The 14,848-nt window shown below is 33.9% G+C and overlaps 1 protein-coding gene across 1 annotated transcript in view; it reads left to right on the top strand.

Annotated features, from left to right (window-relative positions):
- Positions 1-14,848, top strand: part of Cir1 (corepressor interacting with RBPJ, CIR1) — a 33,800-nt gene that overhangs the window by 3,452 nt on the left and 15,500 nt on the right. Inside the window, exons 2-7 of the mRNA XM_063259327.1 lie at positions 1,588-1,682; positions 4,722-4,795; positions 5,504-5,514; positions 5,601-5,665; positions 6,001-6,049; positions 6,820-6,937. Coding sequence (XP_063115397.1) covers positions 1,588-1,682; positions 4,722-4,795; positions 5,504-5,514; positions 5,601-5,665; positions 6,001-6,049; positions 6,820-6,937 — 412 coding nt within the window. The remainder of the gene's footprint in view (positions 1-1,587; positions 1,683-4,721; positions 4,796-5,503; positions 5,515-5,600; positions 5,666-6,000; positions 6,050-6,819; positions 6,938-14,848) is intronic.

Raw genomic sequence — 14,848 nt, 5'->3', positions numbered from 1 at the left:
ATAAATAGTATCTTTTCCTTTTTATCATAAATAAATTATACAGAGAAGTCATTATAACTTTATGTTGGTGATCATCAAAATTTTGAAAGGATTATGTTTTATTCTTATTCTTGTCCTTGAAATTTGAGCTCTTAAGCAATTGAGACTAGTGAAATCATTTTAAAATCTAAAGCTTTAAATTAATGATAGTTATTCTTTTAGAAATAATAATACTACTCTAACTCAGTAAGCCCTGCAGTTCTGTGTTGTATTTCAGGCATCAGTGAAAATTTAAATATGCACCTTTTAGTGACTATCCCAACTATAGTTGTTTTTCCTGCTATAATATTCCAGTGGAAATTTCTGGCGTATTTTCCCCAATTTTTTTGTTGTTATTTTGTTGGGATTACTTGGTCTTGTTTTGTTTTGAGACAGGATCTCCCTATGTAGTACAAGCTGTCCTTGAACTCACTTATGTAGCCCATGTTGGCTTCTAACTCGTAGTGATCTTCCTGCCTCCTGAGTGCTGGGATTACAGATGTGTGCCACCACTCCTGGCTCCCCAGTGGGTTTTATTTTTCCCTCCTTTTCCACATAGTAAACTGGGTCCCAATAGAACCATCTTACGTTAGTGCCTCTATAATGCCTCTATAATTACTCTTATTTTACTTGTAAAATTAAATAATGACACTATGGTCCCACATTTTCCTCATCTATCTGATCCCGGTTCATAGGTAATAATTCTAATTATCTCATTGTGTTTGAGCTCCAGTTTACTGTTTTAAAATTTAATATATTTGCAGAAAAAGGTTGACTTGCTATGTATTCTGATGGTTGTCACTTTTCCCTTTGTCCTAAAGATGGTAGGGAGTTTGTGATACCTTTTAAACCTGCAAATAACATGATTAAGTATCTGCATAAGACTTGTGGTTTTTTACCTTGATCACTTTTATGATTTTGAGAATTTCAGAGACACCTTCAACCTGACAGGTTCATGCCTCCGAGCAACTCTAGAACATCTGATGTACCTCTGTCTTATCTCTGGTTTTTTCCCCCTTCTCTTCTTTTTTTTTCCACAGCTAGTTTGTTACACCACCCCCTTCTTTCTCTTCCTCTTCCATTTTTCTCTTAGTGTATTAATGACACACAGTAATATCAGCAGCCATTTTTTGGCTCTGTGGGTTGTTCCCTGTGCTGACAAATTGTAGGTTCAATGTAGAGAGATGCTTTTTCTATTCTCTGAAATAATGATAGAGTTTTTGTGTGTTTGTGTGGGGACTGAATATCACATCAAAGATTCATGTATACCGAACTACATCTCCAGCCCTCTCTGAAATTATGTAGGAACTGAGTATAAAATGCTGTTATACTATACACACTTAGAATTTTCTCAAGTTTGGCACTTTTGTCTGAAAGTTAGCTATTTTGAATATCTGGTAACAAGGAACAAATTAGATTCTTTAGGTGTTATTTTGTGGTGATGTCACTGTGAACCAATTGGATTATGTCAAACACTGTAAACAATAGCATTTTATATTTTATTTTAAAAGAAAAGCAAACATTACTTAATTTAAATCCAACTATTTATATTTTACTTTGTTAATATAGGTATGGATGGCAGAGCAGAAAATATCGTATGATAAGAAGAAACAAGAAGAATTAATGCAGCAGTATCTCAAAGAACAAGAATCATATGATAACAGGTAAGATATGCCAGCCACTGCCCCAGTGTTATAAAATAATCAATTATGTGAGAATAGTGTTACTTGAATCATTATTTTTTACTCTCATATTTAAAGATAGCCACTTTACCCAACTTTATCCATAATTCACATTCATTACAGCTTTACATGACTTACATAGTCTGAGAGAAGCCCAGCAGGATAGTATGCACTACTACTGAAGTGGCTGAGTCAGAGGGATCATTTGAACTCAGGAATTCAAGATCAGTCAGCAATACAGTGAAACTTCCTCTCTCAAAAACAGACAGACAGACAAACAAAAGTAAATAAACCATAGTATGTACAAGTCCCAAGGTAAGCAGAGCTTACAGAAAAACATCTGTACGTGAACTGCTAAGACCTCATAGAAAGAGGTTTCTTTAATACAAACTCAAATGAGGAAATGTACAGGATACATAGAAGAAAAATGAAGTGTTTCTTTGGTCTTGCACTTCATCGTTCTGCTAGAAGCAGGATCATGGCTAGAGCTCTTGATTGGTTTCTCCCAGTATGGTGCTTCCCTTTTTGCTCTTATCCTTTTAGGTTTGCAAATCTGACATTAGAGCTGGTTTTTCTTCATTAATCAATCAGGTAAATAGTGGCATTTTAGTTATACAGGCTATGCTTTAAGTAAAAAACATTTACCATACAAAACTCTAAAGCACTCATCTGTTTATGAACCTTGGGTTATTTGAGTCCTTGGGCAATAATGCTGAAAACACTGATAAAGACTTCTTGTTTTTGAGACAGGGTCTCACTACATAACTCAGAATGGCCTCAATCAAATTTAAAGTGATTTTCATGCCTCCAACCTTCCAGTAGGCATGTGCTTCCGTACCTTACTTGATATGGGATTATCTGTTCAAGCCCATGTTTTTAGTTTCTTTGACTACATATTTAGGAATGGAATTGTAGCAACATTTGATAATCTGTGTTTAGCTTTCTAAGGAACCACAAACTACTTTACCATAGTGGCTGCAGTATTTTACATTTCATACACAAGGATTTCAGTTTCATTATACCCTCATAAATACTCATTATTTTTCCTTTTTCTTATATTAGCCATGTTAACCTTATAAAGTGTTAGCTGATCATGGTTTTGATACAGATTTCCCAAATGTCCAATGATGTTGAGCTTTTCATGTATTTTAAATTTTAAAATGGTGTTAATATAAGACAAAGTTTATATACTTGTTCAAAGTAAACATTGATTTTTAAGGATTTTAGAATTTTGGAGCCATCACCATAATCTAATTTTAGAACATTTTCATCATTTAGAAGAGAAATTTTATACCTGTGAGTATGGTCACTCTTCATTCCCCAACCATATATATATTTTGCTTCTTTCTTTGCTTTTTTACACTTTATAGAATCCAATGGAAGTAAGATTTATCCTTTACGAGTGCCTTTTCCAAATATAAGATGAAGTGCTAGTTTCTCTTTAGTTTCTTCTTTCTTCTTTTTTTTTTTTTTTTTTTTTTGGTTTTAGTTTTGGTTTTGGTTTTTATACCAGGAATCAAACTCAGGACTTTGCACTTGCCAGACAGTTGCTGTGACACTGAACTGTATCTCTGGTCCTTTCTTCAGCTTGTTCTTTATAGTTAGTATACACACACACACACACACACACACACACACACTCTTTTTTTTCTTTCAGTACTAGTCACCAAACCCAGGAACACTGTACTACTGAACTGCAACCCCAGACTTTTTTATTTTTTGAAAGAGGGTCTCATTAAGTTTCCCAAGCTGGCCTCAAACTCTCAACCCTCTTTTCTGAACCTCATGAGTAGCTGGGATAGCATGTATATGTCACCACATGCAGCTCAACTTTTTTGAATTAAACTTTATCTCATGTATTCAAATTTTTTTTTTTTTTACTTATTTATTTATTTATTTTTGGTGGTATCAGGGATTGAACTCACAACCTTGCACTTTTTAGGCAGGCATTTATGGCACTGAGCTAAATCCCAACCCCATTCATTTTGTTGCAAAGGCTTTTTTCTGAAAGCCTTATCTGGTTCTCTTGTAAATGGAACACAAACAGAAAATTTTTTCAGTGTTAAAATTAAATTAGGAAAATGAGATTTTTTAGACGATACAAATATTAATTATATTAGTAGCCTGTTGTAAAATTTCTTTAAACTAGTCTTCATGGGCTGGGGATTTAGCTCAGCGGCATAAGCGCCTGCCTTGCAAGCAGGCAGTTGTGAGTTCAATCTCTGGTACCGATAAAAAAAAAAAACAAACAAACAAACAAAAAATGTATAAACTAGTCTTCATTGGCCTCACTGAAGAATTTCTTTAATTTTTTTTTTTATATACTGAGAATTAAACTCAGGACCTTGAGCTGAACTACATCTCCAGCTCTTTTATTTTTATTTTTTGTTTGTTTGTTTTTGAGACAGAGTCTTGCTAAGCTGCCTGTTATAAGCTCAAACTTACAGTATTCCTGCCACAGCCTTTTAGAATGCTGGGATTATAGGCATGTTCCACAATGCCCAGCTTCCTCACTGATTTCAACTGTGAAAAGTATTAACTGGGTATTACTGTAAAGAAATCTCAGACTCGTGTTTCAAAGTGGTTTAATCCTGCACAAGAAAAGATGTTGGAGCTACTTAACCTAATCCCAAATTTACAACATGTAAGATTTCAAAGCAGTCAGTATAGCATTTTAAAGTTAGGAAAATTCTGTGAGAGTGACTCATATTGTTTTATCCACTTGTTTTAGTGGAGAGAACTAAAACATTCTCAGAAGGAAAAAATTCTCAGAATTGCAGGAGACAGCACTACATGTTTGATTTCTATTCAGATATTTTAAATGTGCTCTAGCCAGTAAAGTAGTTTTGAAATTTTTATTTCCCTCTATCTGTCTGTCTTTTTCCTTTTGGTATAAGGATTGAACCTAGGGTTTTGTTCGGGCTAGGCAAGTGCTTTACCACTCCATAGAACTTGATATCTAGCAAAAGCTTTTTATCTTAATTCTCTTGTGTTGTTAACTTTATGTCTTGTTCTGTTTAGATTGCTTATGGGAGATGAGCGTGTAAAGAATGGCCTTAATTTCATGTATGAGGCCCCACCAGGAGCTAAAAAAGGTACTGGCTTCTTTTTTTTTTTTTTTTTTTTTTTTTTAAAGTCTTTGAGATATTTATAAAGCTTTGAGAACTGCTAAAAAGTAGTGTTTAAAAAATGCTTTTCATCTTTGAAAATTGCTATCTTGTGAAGATAATTTAAAATGCTGTATAATACATAGTAGAATAAATTCTAGAATATTTTTCTAATCTAATCATTTTAATCATGTATCTTGAGGAATAAAAGCTCAAGATTAATAGAATTGCATTTATTCTTCCATAACTTGCATATGTATCTTTATTCTTTCTTACTTAGTACATTTAGAAAACATATTTACTAGGGGCTGGGGATTTAGCTCAGCTGCATAAGCACCTGCCTTGCAAGCGTGTGGCAATGAGTTCGACCAGTACTGATAAAAAAAAAAAAAAGAAAGAAAGAAAGAAAACATACTTACTGTCAGTGAAAAGCATAGAAGTTTAAAAATTAGGAATTAGCATACTTAGCATACTTACTTCCATGTCCTATTTAGATTGTGTTTTGTCCTTCAGGAATCTAGATTTTATCTGTAAAAAAAAGTCAAGCCACTAAATTCTTTTTACCAAATTACAATTAAATAACCTGATATTTAGATACTTAATAACTAAATTTTTTGAACTATTAAGTAAATTTTATATTAAAGTTTTTAACTTGTCCTACCCTTTCCTCCCCTAAACTTTCGATACACAATCAAGAAAACAAAGAGGTAATACGTCATTTCCTGTTTGTATTTACTTACAATTCATTGTAATTTTATGGCAAAACTGAAAAAATTTCAATCAATGTTTCTAGAAAGAAGAAACAGAAGGAGAGATGGAATACAAATTTGAATGGCAGAAGGGGGCTCCACGTGAAAAGTAGGAATTGGTTTACTTTTTTAAGATAAAAACATACTTCATTAAATTTATCTGAAGTCTCATCTTAGGTTATTGCCTTCATTCATTAAAGAAAGTTAATATTGGAAAGATGTTAGTAGTAACTTTTTACATAACTTCATTTTTTAAATCATAGATTATCAGACTAGAACATGAACTGTTCAGAAATATTAAGTAGATTTATAGTTCTATATGTACTTATTATAGTAATAGTACATTTTACAATGTTCTTAGAATTATAAAATGGTTACAGATTAACTACTTTGTGATTTATTAAATTATTAATATTGTATCTATACATTTTCTCTACTTAATAGATATGCCAAAGATGATATGAACATCAGAGACCAGCCCTTTGGTATTCAGGCAAGTGATACATAATTAAATTTTAGAGAATAATTTTTATTTGGTAACTATTTTTGTTGTTTTCTAAAAGATGTTTAAGATAAAAATGGACAATATGGTTTATATTTGTACAGATAATTGTAAAAATAACCATTTAATATAGTAGACTGATAAAAGATGAGAATCAATATTAGTCTCTATTTTCTAAGGTTTTAGAAAATGAGGTCAGGATCAAGAAAAGACTTAAAACTGTCATCTGTTTAGAGCAAGGAAAACTTGTCAACAGAGAGCCAAGTCTTCATGAAGAAGGTGTTACTCGAACATTGCCTGCTGACTTATTTATGTATTGTCTGTGGCTGCTTTCATACTACACCAACTGCATTGAGTACGTACGAGAAACATGAGCATCTGTCTAAGCCTAGAATATTTACTATGTGGACATCTATAGAAAAACTCACTAGCCTTTGGTTTAGAAATTTGAAACTGTAAAGATTAACTTATAAAAATTAGGGAATACTTTTTTTTTTAATATTTCACCATTTCTTTTTGGAGGATACTGTTACATTAGCACTAAGTAAGAGGCAGAAAGAAATAGGATTCAGTTTAGCTTTTAGGCAGAACTTATAGTAAAAGATTTTAGTGTTTATATTTAGTTACCCCGTATAACATCTCTTTACTTGAAGATCTTTTGAAAATATGACTAATTTAACCTAAGTTCTGTTGACACAGAGTTGGACATTGGTTATATTCTTAGTGTTTTAGTAACCAAAATAATGTTTGCTGTTTCTCAGGTTCGAAATGTGAGGTGCATTAAATGTCACAAATGGGGTCACGTCAACACAGATCGAGAGTGTCCTTTGTTTGGTCTTTCGGGAATCAATGCAAGTTCAGTTCCCACTGATGGCTCAGGTAGGCACTGGACATGATTTATTTGTTTTAGTATTTAGACAAACAAGGAAAGATGAAATACCATTTTTCTTTCATCTTTCTGGGTGTCGTTTTGGGGTTTTTTTAACTAAGGCACATGTCTAGAATATGATGATCAATGGACATTTTCTTCCCATTCCCAGTATCTATTATACATTTTGATCCTTATTTATATTTTTGGTTTCTTACATCAGAAACCAGAGAAATAATGTGATATTTAAATGTGTATCTGATTTGATCAATGGGAAACTATATTACATTTGTAATGCTATGAAATAGAGTTAAATTTTTCAAAAGGCCTTGTGAACGTGATCTCAAAAGTAATATATATTAAGTAAAATTTATCACATTAATAGCCTAAAATTAGAAGACAAACAGTTACCTTAGATATTTACATTCTGCTGAATTTAAAAATAGGCTGAATTCAGCTGGATGTGGTAGTACAGGGAGTCTCAGGCAAGAGGATCACAAGTTTGAGCCTCACTTAGTCAACTTAGTAAGATGTGGTCTCAAAATAAAAAAATAAAAAAAATCTAGAAATGTAGCTCTATGCCAAGGTCTGGGTTCAATCCCTAGTACTGCAGAAAGGAAGAAAGGACAGAAAGACTCAGCACTCATCTCTCTTTAACGCAGATAAAAACAAAGCTGGATTTTAAAAGGTGTTAAATGTGTTAAAATTGGTTTGTACTTGAAAGTTTTTTACCTTCCTGCATATTATTATTTCTTAAGAAAAGTTGGTCTGGGGCTGGGGGTTTAGCTCAGCGGCATAAGTGCCTGCCTTACAAGTGTGTGGTCATGAGTTCGATCCCTGGTACCGATAAAAAACGAAAAACAAACAAAAAAAAAGAAAAGTTGGTCTGATTTGGTTTATATCACTTTGGTTCCTTTTAAGAAAAGGTATTAAAACTGAGATGTTTTAACTTAAATTCCTCAGTGCCTTGTTAGTAATTTTTTGAGAGAAGGCACACTAATCCAGCCCTAACTTACAGATCATCATAGAAATGATGTGCTTAAGTTTGAACAAGTTACTTTATTTTTAGGAGCTCAACTCTTGATTTTAAAAGAACAGATGATAGTGTAATTCAGAGTTTTCAGCACTTTTTAAAGCAGCTAGAGAGCTTTTTTTTTTTTTAAAGGAACTCTTTTCATGGACCTTACAATGCATAAAAGCAGAGCTGCTCTGCTGGGGCAAATGCCCTGGACGGAAGCCCCTCCTGTTGGACCCCAAGGCCTCTAACACGCCTCCATCTGGGTTTCCCCTTGAGCTGTAGGATTCAAGAAGTCTGTTTTCATATTAGGAGTTTGGGAACTTGGTTCATTATTAAGTTTGACACAGTTTCTATAATGATATTATAGGTGTTAGACTTGGTAAAGGAAGTAGACAGGTAAAATACTCTGTGTGTGTATGCGCGCACACGTTTAATGCACATTTACCTAAGAAACCACCTTTTAAGAAGGATTTATTCAGTGGCATGACAAAAAAATCTAAAATCTCTTGACAAAAGAACTTCTCAATAATGCCTCTATACAGGTGCTCTTAGAAACCCACATAGCTAATTCTCCCTCCTCTTGCTGCTACCTAACTGGTAGAAAAACAGAGAAAGGCCCCAAAGCATACAAAGAAGATAGAGTGGGGTAGTTCGTATATCAAGAGCCCATTTGACTGATTTTTCTACCACTTTATTAGTCCAGAATCAGTTGTTACATCTTAAAAGTATATTCTGTTTCCTGCAATGGGTTGCATCTTTCTCACCTGTTTTTTTACTCCAATCATGTAGTTTCCTTACAATTATATGACTATTGGTTATGTTTGGGATAGGCTGAAATCATAACTGTCTTTTTTCCCTAGCCCCTGTCTCATGACAACCCTGCTTCTGAGAGAAAATAGACTCCAGGCTGAGCCCTTTCTTTTAAAGTAATCAGCAGGCTTTGTTTTTCATGAGTCTGCATTAAAAAGTCAACTAACAACAACCTGAATAACTTGTGCTTAACCCTTTTTTTTTAAGAATATTGAAAACCCCACAATCACATGCCACACAATGATGTGAATTAGATATAATATGACTGGTTATTAACTCTTCTCTAGCCCTTCTTTTATACGCATTAACTTTCACTCTGTTGCTATATTTGTATAATTGAAATTGTTACTCCCCACTGAGAGGGGAGTCAAATGAACTTTCTCACAATAAAGTGCATGGAATGAAAACAAAAACAAAAAACAAAAAACCAACACAAATTGTTAGCTCCATCAAGTTTTACCTATGTTTAACCAAGCTTGAGAGGTCTACATATGGGTGATTCTTTCTTTTTAAATAAAGTGGACATCAGAATGAGAGATGAAAAGCATGACCTTTATTTAAATAGTGTGTTTTCTCTCTAGGAGGCTAGTATATAAAATGTTTCTTAAGTCAGTGTGAAAAAGAGGAACATACAAACACAAAGAAGTGAAAGATGTAAATTCAGATGACCATTAAACATGTGAGAGCATTTTCAATAAGCTGTTTAATAACCAAAGAAGTGAAAACTGAAACAATCAAATTTTGTTGATGAAGAACCATTTGAGAATTTGTATCAAAAGTCTTAAAACATGCATCTTCTTTTACCTAGAAATTTGTCTTCTGGTAACTTACAAGACAGTGATAAGGCAATGCTCAAAATTTAGAGTAGTGAAAGATTATCACCAACCTCAATGTCCCATCAGTAAAGGTTGGTAAGATAAACTCATTTGTTCAACAATTTTTTATGTAACATTTATTTATTCTGTGCCTGACATTTTTCTAGGCTTTTGCATACAATATCAAACAAAACAAAAAATCAAACAAAACAGAAAAGAATCTTACTTTCATGTTGGTAATAAAATATCAGGTATTTATAAGTTCTGTGGTGAAAATTAAATTGGATCCTGTGCTAAGAATTAAATCAAGGGGCTGGGGCTTTAGCTCAGTGGCATAAGCGCCTGCCTTGCAAGCAGGCAGTCGTGAGTTTAATCCCTGGTACCAATAAAAATGCAAAAGACAAAAAAAAAAAATTAAATCAAGTGTTACTATAAGTGGTCTGGAAGAGCCCTTCTGAGAAAGTAATATTAAATGATGAGAAGAATGCATCCTTGCAAATCTGGGAGAAAAGCATTTAGCATCTCAGGCAAAAGAAACAGCCTTTTTGGGGCTGGGGATTTAGCTCAGCGGCATAAGCACCTGCCTTGCAAACAGGCAGTCATGAGTTTGATCCCGGGTACCGATTACAAAAAACAAAACAACAACAACAACAAAAAGAAACTGCCTTTTACAGAAAGGAACCATCAGTTCTAAGAAGTCATGTACTTGGCCATTGATACTTAGTAGTTCAGGATTGCAGACTGAGAAGATTCTATAAAAATGCCCACTTTGGAACCTCTCCTCTGCTACTTAATAGTTTCGTAACTTTAGGCAAGCTACTTAACATGTCTGCCTGTTTGCTGATGTCTGTAAAACACCTTCTAATAGTACCTACCTCATAAAATTGTTGTGAAATCTAGGTAAGTTAGTATATGTATAGTGCTTGGAATAATATCTGACACATGGTAAGCATTTCATATGTATTTAAATAAATTATGGACTGTCCTTGAATGCAATACCGTACAGCCATAAGATACATATGTATCATAGCCATAGATCTCTGATGACATGGAAGGATGTATGAAATGTAACAAAACAAAAGCGGTATCCATTAAAAGAAGGTAAAGGAAAGCTGGATGTGGTAGCGCACCCCTGTAATCCCAGCATTTGGGAGGCTGAGGCAGGAGGATCACCAGAAGTTCAGGGCCAGCCTGGGCTACATAGCAAGTTCAAGGCCACCCTGGACCACAGAGCAAGATTGTGTCTCAAAAAACAAACAAAAAAAAAAAAAAATGTAAAGGTAGAATACAAAATCTGAGGCATTGAGTGAGTAAAGTTAAAATGGCCTTCTAGGATGAAGGTTTTTTTTTTAATCTGTTAAGTTTTTAAAGGGCTACTTTTATGGTAGAAGGGTTTCTTGCTGATTTGAGAGCCCTCTGTGGGGCTTGGAATGTGGCTCAGTGGTAGAGCTTTTGCCTACCATGCGTGAACCCCTAAGTTCATTTTGTAGTGCTCTACTTAACAAAAAGGACCCTGTGTGAAAATTCCTAGGGGTACTGGTGATGTAACTCCACAGAAGAGAACTTGCCCAGTTAATGTGAGGCCCTGGGTTTGATCCCAGCACCATAGAAAGAAAAAAGAAAATTCTTAGAACTAAAAGTTTCTTGTTCACCTTTTCAAATGATTGTAGCTGACAGCTATGTAGTTGACATCCTTTTGAGCCATTAAGTTTTGGTTGTTGAACTTTGTTTTCTAAGCTTGTAGAAGACATAGACTCTTACCCCTATTTTATAACCTAATCTGAAATATTGGCATATTGCATAAGAAATAAACAGTAGATCCCATTTTATAATTCAGTAAAAAACTGGAATTTTATGTAAGAATCTTACAGAGAGTAACTGTTGAATTAGGTAGTCAATAGACAAAATGGGACTAAAAGTTACCACTGGAGAAGTAAAATTTAGATGGGTACAACAAAAGGTTGATCAACAAAAGCCCAGAATAAAAGCATAACCACAGAAAGTTTAACTTGGATGAATATAAATGAACAGATTCAGGTTTGAGTATCTCAGAAAGCTGGGTACAAAAGTGGCCTTTCATGGCTGTAGCCAGCATTTTCCAAGCTTACCTAATGAAATGTATCACTTAAGTAGGTGTTTAAACATCAATTCCCAAACCCCAGTCCCAGACGAGATATTAAGTGAGATATTAAAAAGTCTGAGATTCTTTTTCTCTCAGATGATGCTTTTTCTCTCAGGTAATCTAGAAGTTTTGGAAAGCTGTTTTAAACAAAATGGGTGTCATAGGTTGTATTTTGCTTGTTGGTTTTTGGAAGGGGAATAGTATGAAGGAAGAGGAAAAAGTATGGTTAAGAAAAAAGGAAAAAAAATTCTCAGCATCATTTCTAGGTTTTTACTACTGTAATCTGTGTATCTAGCACTAAGAAAATGGAAAGAGAAAGTTGATATATTGAAGACATTAAAGAATAACAATTGAGGGCTGTGCATGGTGGCATACACTTGTAATCCCAGCACTTGGGAGTCTAACGCAGAAGGATCACTGCAAGTTCAAGTCCAACCTGGGCCACAGAGTGAATACAAGGTCAACCTGAACTGCAGAGTGTGACTTTATCTCAAGATAAAAGAAAGAATATCAATTGAATTTGCACGGTGACTCTAAGACTGGGTGCACATAAATTAGGTCTGAAAGAAAAAAATGAAGAAATGAAAATTGTTAATTTGACAAAGCAAGGAGCAGGCCAGAAATGGTGCTGCATGTTTGTAATCCCAGCACTTGGGACTCTGTGGCGATAAGATAACAAGTTCAAGGCCAGCCAAAAAGCAAGACATTATCTCAAAAAAAGAAAAAAAGGAAGAGTACTGGTATGCTATAAAACCTAGGTTTATGATACCTTGCTAGCAATTAATTCTTTGCCTTAGTCTTTAAAGAATAAGATATTAATGAAATACCTATTCCTGATTTTTCCTTTCAGACTGACAAAGTAGAAATATGAGGACAAATACTGGTAAATAAATACATGGGGTATTTTAACTTCCTAAACCCTATACTGTGCCTTATTTATTTAAGAATTCTGAAGGCATTAAATTGAACTCCATAAAATTATAATAAAAATAAACTGCTTTCACTATGTATATCACATAAGATGATAAAAGTTACTAATCTATTTCTGATAAACCATCTCAGTTGAGAATTTTCAGTTTAAGCTGTTTATAGGAACAACTGAAGATTCGAGAGGATAGAGTAACTTTTTCCATTTATTAACTTACACTTACTATCAAGTCACAGATTTATCATAAGAAAATAATCATGGCTGTGTACTAATGATTTAGTCACAGAAGATTTTGAGAGAAAGAGGGAAACAAAAGGATCCTAATTGTGGAATAGTGTTACAGTATAATACTGTACTATGTAGCAATTAAAATTATAAGATTTCTTAGTGATATGAACATTGATTGCAACACTTAGTTAAATTTTGATAGTAGATAATAAAACAACTGCATTTGTGTATCTTTTTATATCTGTAGGTAGACATGTAGACAGAGAAACATACTTTTAGAAAAAGGATTAGAAAGAGACTGAAGTGTTAACAGTGGTTGTGTTTGAGTGGGAACAATTACTTCAAATAGTTTCATCTTTTTACCTATCTATATTTCCAACAGTGAAGATAAATTACATTTATAAATTTTCAAGTGAATACTGCTTTAGAAGAATTAAAAATTGTACATAGAATAAACTACTTTAAAGTGTATTTCTCAGTTAATGCTTTTGAAGTTTGACCTGAATTTAATAGTAGTACTTTGCTAAGCTAATAGAAACTCTTACAGATTTCTCAAAAATGAAATCAAAATTCTACTACCTCAAATAGGAAAGCAAATAATAATGATGTTGTGTTCTAAACTTGAATACAATGAAAAATAAACTGACCAATTTCCTTATCCACTTGCTGATTCAAGCTAAAATAGATTTTTTTTTTCATTTGGAAAAAAATTCACCTATTGAATAATGCCTCACCAGTGAATAGAGATTATTTTTGCAATAAGGCAATTTCAGTAGATGTGGTTATCATGGGATAATCACACCCCTGGGGTATAGCCTTGTGCCTGTAATCTCCCAGGAGTGTAATTATTTCATGATAACTGCACCCCCTGGTGTTACATTATTTCTATTATGAAATTCTTAGTTTAGTATATAAAGTAACTTACTTTGATCACTGGAAACTGCAAGGTGCTGTTAGAATGTTCCAGCTGTGAGGTTTACAGAGACTAGCTATAAGATTTACTTCTCCTTTACAAAGTTAAATTAGGCAATCAAAATGCTTCTTTGGCTAAGCTGGTTTAGAATATCTTTTCTACTGATAAGATCATCTTAACTTTATAAGTTTTCATCTACTCAGATACATCTAAATTATCTGTAAAACTTGTAAGCTTCATGGTTACTGAATTTTATAAGATATTTTTGTTCTACAATTGAATGAAATGGCTAGGCCGCCTGCCTTTTATGTGTACTCTAAAACCCTGATTTTTACTACTGACTCCTAGCAACTGTCAGTTGTGTTTTTAACATATATTAAAATTAAACATCTTTCTTTAATCCACCGTGAGGTATTTAAACAGAGCAAGTTTTTTAGCAGTTTTATTATGCTGTAACTTACACATGTCATGCAATTTACCTGTCTTAGTATATTTAGACTTGTACATCTAGTAGCACAGTCGATTATTTCAGAATGAAATCCTGTACTCCTTAGCTCTCACCTTCCAATCTGTACTCCAGCTGCAGACAGCCACTAATCTATTTTCTGTCTACAGGTTTGGCTGATTTAGACATTCTATTCTTTAATGGAATGTGTTTCCTTAGTTTGCTGAAACACTCAGACAAGCACACGCAGCAGAGTAAATAGTTTTATAATAATTAGAAATTATAGCCCACAGGGATACAATTTTATGTATTGGTACCTATTGAACAGATCAATATGGCAGGTTGTCTACAAATATAAAGCAAAACTCTATTAAGCTTCTCTTTTCCCTAGATAAGATTTTGTACATCTTTCTGTGTTTGAATTCCAGATACCTCTGTTCAGGAAGCAAACAGGTAGCTCTAAATAATTCCTCCCTAGGTGAGCTAGACCTGGAGTGCCTGAAGGACTTCTGATAGACAGTGCCAGCCCTACTTCAGCCTGCTTCTCAACCACGTGTCATGTCCACATTTAGTTCAGTCCTATAACAGCACTGTTAGTGGGTAAGCCAGCCCTGAAGCCTTAATACTTGCCTGCCAGAATGCC

The sequence above is a fragment of the Cavia porcellus genome, unplaced genomic scaffold (assembly GCF_034190915.1).
Source record: "Cavia porcellus strain 051 isolate PalLab524CR breed Dunkin Hartley unplaced genomic scaffold, mCavPor4.1 scaffold_12, whole genome shotgun sequence".
NCBI classification, from domain to species: domain Eukaryota; kingdom Metazoa; phylum Chordata; class Mammalia; order Rodentia; family Caviidae; genus Cavia; species Cavia porcellus.
This window is presented reverse-complemented; position numbering and strand designations above follow the sequence as displayed.